At 39.1% G+C, this 13,136-nt stretch overlaps 1 protein-coding gene across 1 annotated transcript; it reads left to right on the top strand.

Moving 5' to 3' along the window:
- The first annotated feature begins 673 nt into the window (after nucleotides 1–673).
- On the top strand, nucleotides 674–12,227 carry strip1 (striatin interacting protein 1). Its single transcript, XM_042504511.1, has 20 exons — nucleotides 674–794; nucleotides 2,638–2,707; nucleotides 2,805–2,879; nucleotides 2,992–3,126; nucleotides 3,465–3,585; nucleotides 3,854–4,029; nucleotides 4,123–4,250; nucleotides 4,343–4,525; nucleotides 5,347–5,567; nucleotides 5,749–5,814; nucleotides 5,915–5,978; nucleotides 6,087–6,158; nucleotides 6,640–6,714; nucleotides 7,155–7,252; nucleotides 7,720–7,846; nucleotides 7,983–8,083; nucleotides 8,199–8,265; nucleotides 8,359–8,463; nucleotides 8,549–8,753; nucleotides 10,497–12,227. The coding sequence occupies exons 1-20, from the start codon at nucleotides 684–686 to the stop codon at nucleotides 10,742–10,744; spliced, it is 2,448 nt and encodes an 815-aa protein (XP_042360445.1). The 5' UTR covers nucleotides 674–683; the 3' UTR covers nucleotides 10,745–12,227.
- Nucleotides 12,228–13,136: the final 909 nt, after the last annotated feature.

Below are 13,136 nucleotides of genomic sequence, written 5' to 3'. Positions count from 1 at the left end.
TACCTGTCAAGTAATCAGACATACTTTATTGGTTTCTCAGGGTAAATTAGGATACCTTACACTTGCTCTTATACTCTATACATATTTATATTGTATATTGCACCTTATGTTCTATGGATATATTTGATATTTTTGTATTTTTCTAGCAATTAATGTTTTTTGTATTTTATTGAAGTGTTTTTATAGTTTATTATAATATATTCTTTATATTGTTTATTTTATATTCTGTTCTTACATGATATGCAACGGTTTATTTATCTTTTGAAACATGTTAGCTCTCTTCTAGCGTAACATGTATCTGTATTTACTGTGAATTTTCCAATTTAGGATTTTAAAAGTCTGTCTGTCTATCTATCTATCTAAGAATCCAAGAAATTACAGGAAAAAAAGAAAGAAGTGTGCATGGTGTGACATAATATTACGCATACACATATATGAATATAAAAATATATTAAATAAGAGATTTAGATAAAAGATAAATAGGAGCATCACAAACAAACTGGGAATTACTAACATACGTATAGTAAAAATGTATATAACCACAATAACTGAATAAAATAAAATAGGGGGCATGTATCACGTTTTCACCCCACAGTTTTTACTTAGATGAAATACGAGAATATCCAGTCCAACTCTCGCGCATCAAGTCTCATCTCGCGAGAGGACCCTGTGCCCAACAAATTATGGACGTCGGTGGGAACGGTGTCGGGCTTCCTGTAAACAATAAACAGAGAGCTATGATACCTAACAAAACCAGGGGCGAATTTACCCGCAATCCAAGGAAAGATTCAGAGGTATGTAAACAGAAGTTTGTTAATAATCGTTTGATCAATCACCAACGGACGAGGCCCTTTCTGCTGCTGTAACACTCAGCGTTAGCTAGCCCTGTCAGACTAGCTTATTATCTCTGCTCTGTTATTTTAACTAACGGCAGCAAGTGAGATCCTTCATAGTGTTTAAATAGTCTACTTTAAGTTTTCTAGTGTGTCCTTTCTTGTCCAAAGTTACCTGCCGGGATGTTGAACAGCAGTGTAGCTTAGCTGGGGCTAGCTAGCTGATGTTAGCTCGTCACAGGCCAGACTGGACTGTCAGGAGTCACAGCGGCGACCTGTTGAAAAGTCAATCTAACAACAAAATCTGTCACAAAATGTGGTCTTCTTTCAAGTGTGACGATAGCTATCGATCTTGTGTGTTAATGTGATTCATTACATAGTTATTTGTATGTAATGAAGCCCTCGTATACCTGTGACGAAGGCAAAGTGAGTCAGTGCTGTCGGGCGTTGGAGTGGGAGGTTTCTGCTGAAGTCATATGTAAGAAAATCACTTACAAAAATCATGCTTTTTAAACACATGGGATATTTAGGTATTTTGTTATCTTTCTTTGCACACAAACATAAGACATTAAAATTACAGCTGAAACCAGCGTAAATGTGATTCAGAGGATTTTCGCTATTTGTTATAAAACAATGCAAGATCAACAGTCTGTTCTTATGAATGACACTTTCCTCAAGTGTTGGAAGAAGTAACTCCTTTACTAATTCAAAGCAGAAATACTGCATTGTAAAATACACACTGTTTATTACAAGATTTATTATTTTATGCATTTGCATTAGGGATCGGCAGATGATCAACCTGGCCGATTATTGGGGCCGATATTTGGCATTTTGCAGATTCTCTGTATCAGCGTTTTACTTGTCGATAAAATTAATTAATTTAAAAGTGCAAAAAAAAGTGTCAGCATGGGAGGAACTTTAACTTTATAAAACCTCAGGAAGCTAGTTTTATTTATTTATTTTTATTTTAATTTTCACTTGACGTTATATAAAAAAATGTGGGGAACTTTATGTAAATGATGTTGAAAGTTTCAGTTTTGATGAAATATTTGCCAAAGGCATTTGAACAAAGTTTTATATTGGGTTTTTTTATATTAAAAATTACAAATTTTGATTAATTTTTATTGTAAATTATTATCAGTATTAACTACTAATAATCAGTCCTGGTATTAGCTCTGAGAAACCAATATTAATCGACCCCTAATGTGCATGGATGTGTATAGAAAATACATAAGACGCTGAAAAGCTTGAACATTGTAAAGTTTAGAGGCCAAAAATGGCTTATGGAGATACCTCCCCTGTTAAATAGCTGAAACCATAACGCTACTTGAAAAGGAAAAAGGAAAAATCAAAGACTAATAAGAGTTTCCAGACTAAGTCGTACAACAAAACTGATAGAAATGCACAAGTACCAAAAGTTTTGCATCAAAATGTTACAGAGGTAGAAGTACATACACTTTTATCAGCAAAACAAATATTAAAACTAAAAGCAGTCATTTGTCTGGTCTGTTTCTTCGCGATTTACTCTTATACATATTATTTAGAATCCTCATACCTTAAAGAGCCTATAAGCAGATTATTAATGCTGGAGCTGGTCTCAGTGAATTCGATTTTAACGTGTTTATACTGTCTGATATAGTAACTTGTAATATTGCATTATAATGATCATATATTTATGGTAAAATGGTTTATATATGTGGTAGCTATCTGCCAGATCATTGCAGTTTGTTTGTCAGTTTGATGACTCTAAAGTAATCATTTCGTTAATCAGAAAGGTGTAAAATGTGTCATGTGTTGTGTACAGGGGCTGTCTGAGTCTCCAGACCTCGAGTTTGAATATGCTGATACAGACAAGTGGGCTGCAGAACTGTCAGGTATGTGGTCATCACAGACACTGAGATTTTATGATGCTGTTCCCCTGAACGTAGCGTGTTCAGATTATTCATATATTCTTCTTCATGTATGTTTCAGAGCTGTACAGTTACACTGAAGGACCAGAGTTTGCTCTCAATAGGAAGTGCTTTGAGGTTGAATTCCGAACACATGGTATGTTCAACTTGTATATACTCATCCAAATCTTAATTAATTCATTGTAAACAATGTATTACATCTAATAGGAGGAAGGTTTATGTTTATTATTAAGGTTTATGTGCTTTAGTTTCAGAAAAGAAGTGGACGGAGCTCGATGCAGCTCAGCACAGAGCTCACGCCATGCGCCTGTTGGACGGTCTGGAGGTGATCGCTCGGGAGAAGAGGCTGAAGGTTGCAAGAGCTATTCTTTACATGGCTCAGGGTCAGTCCACATCACTTAAAATCAGTTTAGCATGAATTCATTTTGTAGAGAATGAAATTTTAGGAAAAAAGCAGGTGGAGGGTACACACATACAAAAACCATTAGAGGTGCTAGATAAAAAAAAAAAATCAGGCATCAGGAGATCCACGCATTGTATTGAAATGCGTGGATCTCCTGATGCCTGAGTCTGATTTTTTTTTTTTTTATCTAGCTGGCCTAAATTGCATAAGCCTGATTCTTGCCAGAGAATCAATCTTGGCTCGACAGGAATTTATTTAGGAAGCTTTTTTTTAGTTATTTTATGCATATTTCTCAGTGGTGCATTTTTGTGTCTCTAGGAACCTTTGCAGAGTGCAGCTCTGAGGCCGAGGTGCAGTACTGGATGAGATACAACATCTTTCTGCTGCTGGATGTGGGGACCTTCTCTGCTCTGGTGGAGTTGCTCAACATGGAGATTGAGTATGTTCTTCATCAGTTTTCTAGCCCAACAGAAGCCGGCCTAAATTGCATAAGCTTGATTTTTGCTTCAGGGTGTTAGTCTGAAAGACGTATAGTTAGTTTCAAAAGTGATGCAGCTTGCAGATTAAAAAAATCAAGTGTTTTCAGACCACAGTGAGTAAATCCAAGATGTGTGGGTTGGCTCTGTAAGGCTACAAGTTAATGCATTTTCTTTTGTAAAATTATCTGTCTGGAGAAGTCTATAAAACATTAATATTGTCTATTTCAGTAACAGCGCGGCCTGCAGTAGTGCCGTTAGGAAACCAGCTATCTCTCTCGCTGACAGCACAGATCTCAGAGTGCTGCTGAACATAATGTACCTGATGGTGGAAACGATACAACAGGACGACCCGGCTGACAAGCCTGAGTGGAAAATCATCAGGGAAACATTCAGAGCAGAACTTGGTAAATTTCATCAGCGTCCAAATGCTGCAGTAGTGTCACAGATATATACAAAACTTGAAATGTAAATATTTCCGCTCCTCCTCTTTTATTCAGGATCTCCTCTATTCAACAACGAGCCCATTTCCGTCATGCTCTTCGGGATGGTGACCAAGTTCTGCAGTGGTCATGCCCCTCACTTCCCAATGAAGAAAGTGTTGTTGCTGTTGTGGAAGAGCATCCTGGTGAGACACGTTCAAAGTTCCCACGTGATCTCACGACACAAAAGTTAAGTCTGAAGTTAAAAGACAAATTAAAACTCTCTCTTCTCTTTCAGTTCACACTTGGAGGGTTTGAGCAGCTCCAGAGCATAAAGGTTCATAAGCGTGAGGAGCTGGGTCTCCCGCCTCTCCCAGAGGACAGCATTCGAGTCATTCGCAGTATGAGGGCCGCTTCGCCTCCCGCGTCTGCATCCGACCTCATCGAGCAGCAGCAAAAACGGGCGCGTCGCGAACACAAGGTAGACATCACTGCTGCTTCCTGCTCTCAAATCGAACATATTCTAGCAGAAGGTGAAACATGTACCCCTGCCTTTCATTGAATACAGTTTATTATTGTCATTTTTATTATTATTAAAGGGGCAGTTCAACCCAAAATCAAATACGTCATTTCCGTCTTAGCTGTATTGCTGTTTATCAGTCTAGATTGTTTTGGTGTGAGTTGCAGATTGTTGGAGATATTGTCCGTAGAGATGTCTGACTTCTCTGCAATGTAATAGAACTAGATGACACTTGGCTTGTGGTGCTCAAAGCGCCAAAAAATACATTAGAAAAACTCAACAGCAATGTCTTTTTTTCAGAAATCATGACCCCGTTACTCAAGATAATCCACAGAGGTTGTCGTGAGCAGTTTCATGTAGGAACTGTTTTCTTCAGCTGTCAGATTTTTACAATCATATAATTGCTAAATTTACTACCTGAAGGAATTGTGATTACATTAAGACATTATTTTAAGTAATATAATAATTTGTACATCATGTACATCTTTTACATCTTACCTGATGTTGCTAATTATGTTTTTTAGGGGTTTAACTTGTCTTGTTGTTTTATTTAGACAATAATCCTTCATGCTTCCAGCTCAAGCCTATTTGTGCCATTAAATCCAGTGTTTGTGCATATTGAGCATCTCACTTTTTCACATTCAGTGGCTCCCCTTTATTTCCGTTTGACTCACTTCCTTTTTTGCATGTTAATTTTGCCTTTTCACACTTTTTACTTGTTGCTCCCTCTGCTTCATTCATATTGTGTCTGCGTCTTCACTGTTTCGTTGTTTCTCACCCAGGCGCTGATCAAACAGGACAACCTCGACGCGTTCAACGAAAAGGATCCTTACAAAGCCGATGACTCTCGCGAGGATGAGGACGACAATGATGACAATGACAACTCCATAGAGCCAGAGACATTCCCTCTAGAGAGGGATGAGGTGATGCCTCCACCTATTCCTCACCCTCCATCAGAGAGGGTGTCCTTCCCCAAAGGACTGCCGTGGGCTCCTAAAGTCAGGTACTGCTCAGTCCAACCGGATAATTATTCTGAATATGTGTTGACTTTTGACATTTTGGTTGTAAAATTGTGCATATGTTATCTACCTGCAATGAAATATCAGGAAAGCAGATTCATTGATTCCTTTAACATGAAGATTATCAGATGTTTTGTTTTGACTTGACTGTTTTCGGTCCAACAGGGAAAAGGACATTGAAAATTTCCTGGAGTCAAGTAGAAGTAAATTTATTGGTTACACACTCGGGAGGTAAGTTTTCTTCCTTGTTGGCTTCCAACAGAAAGTGAATGTAGACTGCAGTTTTGTCCCCTAACTGTGTGCTGAGGTTATCCTTGTGTGTGTCTTGCAGCGATACAGATACAGTGGTTGGTTTGCCCCGGCCGATTCATGAGAGCATAAAGACGTTAAAGCTGGTATAGTACTGCCAATTTTTACCAATATGATAAAAAAAATCTCAATAGCAACTACATTTTCACGTCAAATTTTCATCTTTTTCAATTTTTATTTTTATTTTGATACAGCACAAGTACGTCTCCATTGCTGAGATACAGATTGCAAAAGAGGAAGAGTTTCAGAAAACACCTCTGTCTGGGGTAAGTGCAAACAAAAAACACTCACATGAATTATTCTCATGCAGTAAACTGTTGACCTGAACAGAAATATTATTATATTTGAAGATGATGCCTTCCCTGTAGAGACATCTTAATTTGTTCACTCCTCTAGGTACACAGGATCAGTCTGCTCAAGTAATAAAAGAATACAAAAAGGTTAATTTTAATGGAACCATGCACAATTTAAAACATAAATGTTATCATTTGATGCACAGTTCCACATTATATCTTAGAGCTAATTCGCATCTGCAGTCCCTCGGCAATGAAAGCACAACTTTTAAGACCCCGTGTCTGACCAAACTGTCTCTCTTTTTACAATTTTTTTGTCAAGGACAAATGCATAAAACATTGCGTCATATTTAAAATGCAAAGTAGATGCGATAGCCAAGGCTAATATACAAGGTGTCATAGTGACATTTTCTTGTGTTTTATGTCTCTTTCTTTTCTCTCATCTTGTCTTCAGGGGGAAGAGGAGGTGGAGATGTCCGCCACTGAGCTGCTCTATCAGGGAATCCTGCCCAGTTTGCCTCAGTACATGGTCAGTGCTGTTTGGTAATCATCCTGCGTAGAAAAGACACTGAGACACAACTCAAATACTAAATGTTATAGCATTTAGGCAATGAGACAATACACACAGCATCATTACTTTATCTGTGTTAATGATCACTGGTTTTGTTTAGCACAAATATCAACCCTCACTCTTCATGTAGTGTAGCCGAGGTTAGGTTTAACAGTGATGAAAGATAAACAACTATAAACATCCTTGTAATGACAAAATAACATTCAGAAATACAACTCTACATGATTCGGAGACATTATTTCAGCCTTAAAGGTCAAGTTTATTCCTTAATATCTATGTATACAGTATATTCATCATAAATTAAACAGATTAATAAATCCCCTGTCAGGCAGGCAGTATAATATTTGGGGAAACACTGTTGTAGCTGACTTCATGGTGTGTGTCTGTCTGAATGTCAGATCGCTCTGCTGAAGATCCTGCTCGCAGCAGCTCCGACCTCTAAAGCCAAAACGGACTCCATCAACATCCTGGCAGATGTGCTGCCGGAGGAGATGCCGTAAGTGACGCAGTGCCTCTAAAAGGGTTTTAACAGCTTTGCCAGTTCCTTTTGCAGGAAAACATCATGTTCTGAACCAGAAAAAACTAACTTTAGTAGCAAGTTTACAATTAGATTTATGTCTGAAGTGGGAGAGAATTACTGGTGTCTGCTTTACTTTTGAATGAACACAGATAATGTGAATGGAGTTCAAATAGAGTTTTATACAAAGAGGTCTGTTTTGTTGTAACTGAAAATGTTTTATCTTTCACTTAAGAAACTGCAAAAAGAGTGGCTCTATCAGCATATTTTGTCGGTACAGACATGTAACAACATTTGAGAAAAACTGATATATTTAAAATTAAATTTGAATATAATACAAATTAAACGTTGTCTGCTCTGTCTAAACCACATCAAGATTTGTAGATTTCACTCTGGGGTTCATAGGTCAATTTAAATCAGTGCTTAATATGTTTGTGACTTTGCAGGACCACAGTGCTGCAGAGCATGAAACTTGGTGTCGATGTCAATCGACACAAAGAGATCATCGTGAAGGCCATCTCTGCCATCCTGCTGCTGCTTCTAAAACACTTCAAACTGAACCACATCTACCAGGTACAGACGTCACACACTCGATACGTCACAAGTCAGACTTAGGTTTAACTGTATTACACATTTTCCTCAATATCCGAAAAGAATTAAGCAGCTTCTGATCAGGAAACAGTTAAATATTCTTATCATTTTCTCACAGTTTGAGTACATGGCTCAACACTTGGTGTTTGCCAACTGCATCCCCCTCATCCTGAAGTTCTTCAACCAGAACATCATGTCTTACATCACAGCTAAAAACAGGTACTTTCAGAGCCTCTTTAAACAACAAAAATCACAACTTGCTTTTGCAGTAAGTGTCAGTGAAGTGTGCTTAATTTGTCTTCATTTCACTGCTCTCAATTTTCTTCCCTGATAGCATTTCAGTGCTTGACTTTCCTTATTGTGTGGTGCATGAGCTCCCGGAGCTAACCGCAGAGAGTTTGGTGAGTTGTTTTATAGTTGTTGCCATCTGATTCAGCAGAGTGCTGCTTTGACAGCTGAAGTCATTTTTTTAATGTGGGTATTTTCTCTCACAGGAAGCAGGAGACAACAATCAGTTTTGCTGGAGAAATCTGTTCTCTTGTATCAACCTGCTGAGGATCCTCAACAAACTGACTAAGTGGAAACACTCCAGAACAATGGTGAGAGACATTCTCATCCAATAGCTTTCATCGAGATGCATTATAGCGCGTTTCTACAGATCAACGCTGATCTTCTCTCTGTCAGATGCTGGTGGTGTTTAAGTCCGCTCCCATCCTGAAGAGGGCGCTGAAGGTCAAGCAAGCCATGATGCAGCTTTACGTCCTCAAGCTGCTCAAAGTGCAGACCAAATACCTGGGACGCCAGTGGAGGAAGAGCAACATGAAGACCATGTCTGCCATCTACCAGAAAGTCCGACATCGGCTCAACGATGACTGGGCCTACGGGAACGGTGAGTGGAAACACGGATATATACAGTATATATATAAATTTAATGGTCAAAGAAACTTCAGCGTGGAGAAGGAAGAAGAATGAAATAAAAGGTGCTCATTTAGTTTTAGTCAGTTCTTAGGGCTATTGCGCAAAACCTAGATAGCAGATTAAGCCAGGATTTTCCAGGTATCCAGGCTGAATTCAGCCTTGACTCAGCTGCATGAAAGCAGAGGCACGTAAGTTACCATGGAGATTTATTCTGTGCAGCTCGCCTGCTCCTGACCAGGCTAACAGCCAGGCTTGTTTCATCCCGGTGCCTGATTTGTTCAGTCAGCTGTCACTCTGATCAGAAATAAATATGTTCATAATTATCCCGTTATTTTCTTGGCTTCTTTATTCTTATTCATTTGTATTAGCCTGCATTAAAATAGACTTCCACGCTGTAATTCATTAAAGTAGGCCCGCTGTTATCATTTTCAGTGTAAAGTTTGTTTGTTTTTTTTTTAGATTATTTTTCGGGGCGTTTTCCCTTTATTTATAGGACAGCTGAAGTGAGAGAGGAAAGGTGGGAGAGAGGGGGTGACACGCAGCAAACGGCCACAGGCCGGACGTGATCCTGGGCCGCTGTAGAAGCCTCAGGCATATGGGACGCACACTCTACCTGGTGAGGTAGAGGTCGCTGCATTTTCAGTGTAAATTTAAAGGTAATGTGCACACTGAGGAAGATTTAAACCACTTAGAAAATGTGCAACGGATTAAGCCAGGAGGCACAGATGAGACTAGGTCAAGCCTCGCTTTTTCCTTATCCTGGATTTCTAGATTCTACTGTTGTGCAATAGCCCCCTGGTTTTTAATCTCAGTTTGTTTGCTTGTTTTTTTAAAAAAATATTTTGTCAACCTCATCCTGTTTGTTCAGTGAAAGTGTGGTTGTCTGGCCATTTTAGTGTTGTTTTAGTCAATGAAAACTGATAACATTTTCAATCTTTTTTCAGTCATCAGATTATATTAAACATTTAATATGTCAATCTAGATGAGCCAAAACCAATAATTTTACCATTTTAGTCAAATTTTATCTTATAATTATCAGAGGAAAAATATAGGTTGAATGTTAAAGAATGAGGCTTTGGTGAATCTGCTTTAGTGGTCTGATGGTATCAACTTAAGAAACATCACAGACAGTCCTGTTGGTGTTCACTAACTTCAGCGAGTTGTCCGGTCTTCCTGACTGTGCTCACTGTGTGCTGCCAATGTTGTACGGATGTTGCATGCGCAGCACAGGAAACCAAACCGCTGCACTGAAAGAAAACATTGAAAGAAAAAAAAGTTTATTTTGTCTCCCCTATTTCATCAACAAAAATAAAAGTTTAGTCGGATGTTTGTTTCTTAAACTACAGTTTAGTCTTGTCTTTATTCGTCAACTCTTGCATGTTGTTATAGTCACAGTTAACAACTTCTTGTCATTGCCTCATTTTAGTCATGGGAAAAAAAGTTACATATTAACATATTTAGTAATAGTCTTCAGTATTGAAATTGACACCAGATAAGATAAAACAAGCTGTTTGAATTTTTCAGTTTGTGGTTAGGAAATTAGATGGCATATTTCACAATTTTTGAACATTTTATTGATCAAAGAATTTCTAGGAAAAACATTAGTTGAAGCACAAATCAAGTTCAGACCTGTCGGGACTCCCACTGAATTGTATTTCCACTCAGAGCAGACCAAAGTGCACTAAATCTGAAATGTTTCGTTCTCCATGAGCAGATCTGGACGCTCGTCCCTGGGACTTCCAGGCCGAGGAGTGTGCTCTGCGAGCCAACATCGAGCGCTTCAACAGTCGCCGCTATGACAAGACCCACAGCAACCCGGACTTCCTGCCTGTGGACAACTGTCTGCAAAGTGTCCTGGGACAGCGGGTGGACCTTCCCGAGGACTTCCAAATGAACTATGACCTCTGGCTGGAGCGGGAGGTCTTCTCCAAACCTATTTCCTGGGAGGAGCTGCTACAGTGAGAATCAACGACCGTCAACATCCTCATGTTTTTATAAAAAAAAACAAAAAAAAAACAGTTTGAATCAGGAGTTCAGACAAACCACCAACAGTGCTCTCAGCATTGTGTTTCATGTTCTGTACAGACTGACGGTGACAGATGGATTTCCAGGTGTAGACTTTCAATCAACACGTTTTACAGTTTCCTTTATGTGATGAACTGGTGAGACTTTTCCCGACACTAATGCCACCCACAGTTTTTAATGTCGATTAATTCAGAGCTGAATCTTGCTCCACATGTGGACTCAAACCCAACCCCTTCAGCTGAATCCAAATGTTCGCCCTCACAGACTTCAGTCATACACACTCTGACGTGTTCGCTCTCATCACGTAAAGTCTGCGAGGGCAGAGACAGCAGAGAGTCTGTTTCACTCATTGCCATGGAAACGTTTGAGTGACAACTACATTCATGTAAACAGTGATCACTGCTGTCATATTCTATCTGCTCATCTTTCCCAGCAGATGACAAGACATAAATCCCATATTTAGGCTTTTATGGTGACTGAACAAAACGATATTCACATTTTTCTACACATATAGGCTACACATATTTTTCATGGTGTGGTTACATTTTATTTCCGACCGAAATAATTCAAGTAACGTTTTAATATAGCAAAAGTGAGTCTGCAAGTGCGGTGAAGTCTGAAGATTTGGATTCAGCGCTCCTTACAGATATTAGCTCTGTGTGCCTCCGACTTGCCACAGGTCTGAGTTTGACCTTGAAGCACTACATGAAAGATCCTCATTTTAAAGAGATTTATTTGGGTTAAATTTTATTGTAACTGCTAAGACTCAAACAGAGGTGTGTGCCATGTTGAGACAGACGTAACATTCCTGCGTCTTGAGTTTATCTTTACAGCGATGAAAGAAAGGGGATTGGGGCTTTTTAGCCATAATTTCTGTAGGTACAAATAAAAAAGCATTACTTTTTAATAGCTATCATCCGAAGGGGACAAACCTCTGTTCACATGACCTACCCTTTTGTTGTTCAGCCGCATTTGCAAATGATTCAAAGTGTGTTTGCATTATTCTGATTTTCTCACCTGAGTGCTGCCTACACACCTTTACTCTGGGACCACGGAGGCGACCTTCACTGACCACCAGGCTGAATGGACATGATAATACAGCCTTGATTTTTACCTTAATTTGTTAATTTGCTGTGTTGACATGGTTGCTGATGTTTTTTATTTGCGTGAGAGAAATGAGAAACATTTAAGTTTCTGGTTTGAGACGGGTGGTTTCTGAGCTTCATTTATCAGACAGCTGTTGTGACTGAACAGTTATTGAACCATTTTCCTCTGTCTTTTTCTACTTCTCAACTTTGTTTTTTTTTGTTTTGTTATAAAGGTTAAGGAAATGAGATACCTGTAAATTGTGAAAGTTATTTATCATGCGTTTGTCTTTGTTTTACATGGACTTAAATACTGTAATAAAATGATACTGTTATTCGTGCGGCATTTATTTTTTACGAAGGGTCCCCGTGATCACGGAAAACCTGGAAAAGTTGTGGAACTTCACAATCACATTTTCCAGGCCTGGAATTAGTGAAAATCATTAAGAGTTTTGAAAAAGTCACTGATCAGACCTTAAAGATATTCCATTGCTGATTGCAGAAAGGTGACTCAGCCTCAGGTGACCGAGGGACCAGTGAAATACCAGCAGAATATGCAGTAATGGACCTTTTTCATAGCAGACACTTTGACTTGTCCTGGTAGGAAAAACACAGGTGACACTGATAACATTAACCATGGCTCAGTTCCATTTAGTGCACCAGTGAGCCAGCATACATAATACCAGGACCTCCTATAAAAGCAGTGCAGCTACTTTAATGTTATCAGGTACACCTGTGCTTCCCTACTATGACATGTCAAAATGTGTGCCGTGAAAAGGGTCTATTACACAACACGAAACAATAAGAGAGGAGTCAATTTCAGTTTATTATTCTGCACAGACTGCACAGCTAAAGAAACGTAAGTAAAACAGAACTGTTGGCATTTGGTGTAAATGTGTGTCTTCTCCCTCCCTGCTCCTTTTCTTTCTCTCAGGTATGCCTGATTAGAGCAGATGATTAGTGATTGGAGCTATACTACCTGTATACCTAAAGCTCCAGTGTGTGGGATTCAGGCAAATATGTTTGCAGAAATGGATACTGCAGAGGAAGAGACCTCTGCAGAAAGCGTGGCTCCTGGTTAAAGACTCCTGAGTGTCTGGATCAGAGGACAAAGGTGGGCACAAATTGAAGGGTGCTGGACTAATGGCCCATTTCTGATGAGAAAATTAATGGCCTCGAGGCTGGGCTCAGTCCCGCTGTCAGGGGTGGTCAAATGGGAGAGATGACCCCAGCTCTACTGTTCC

The sequence above is a fragment of the Plectropomus leopardus genome, chromosome 2, assembly GCF_008729295.1.
Source record: "Plectropomus leopardus isolate mb chromosome 2, YSFRI_Pleo_2.0, whole genome shotgun sequence".
In the NCBI taxonomy this organism is placed as follows: domain Eukaryota; kingdom Metazoa; phylum Chordata; class Actinopteri; order Perciformes; family Serranidae; genus Plectropomus; species Plectropomus leopardus.
This window is presented reverse-complemented; position numbering and strand designations above follow the sequence as displayed.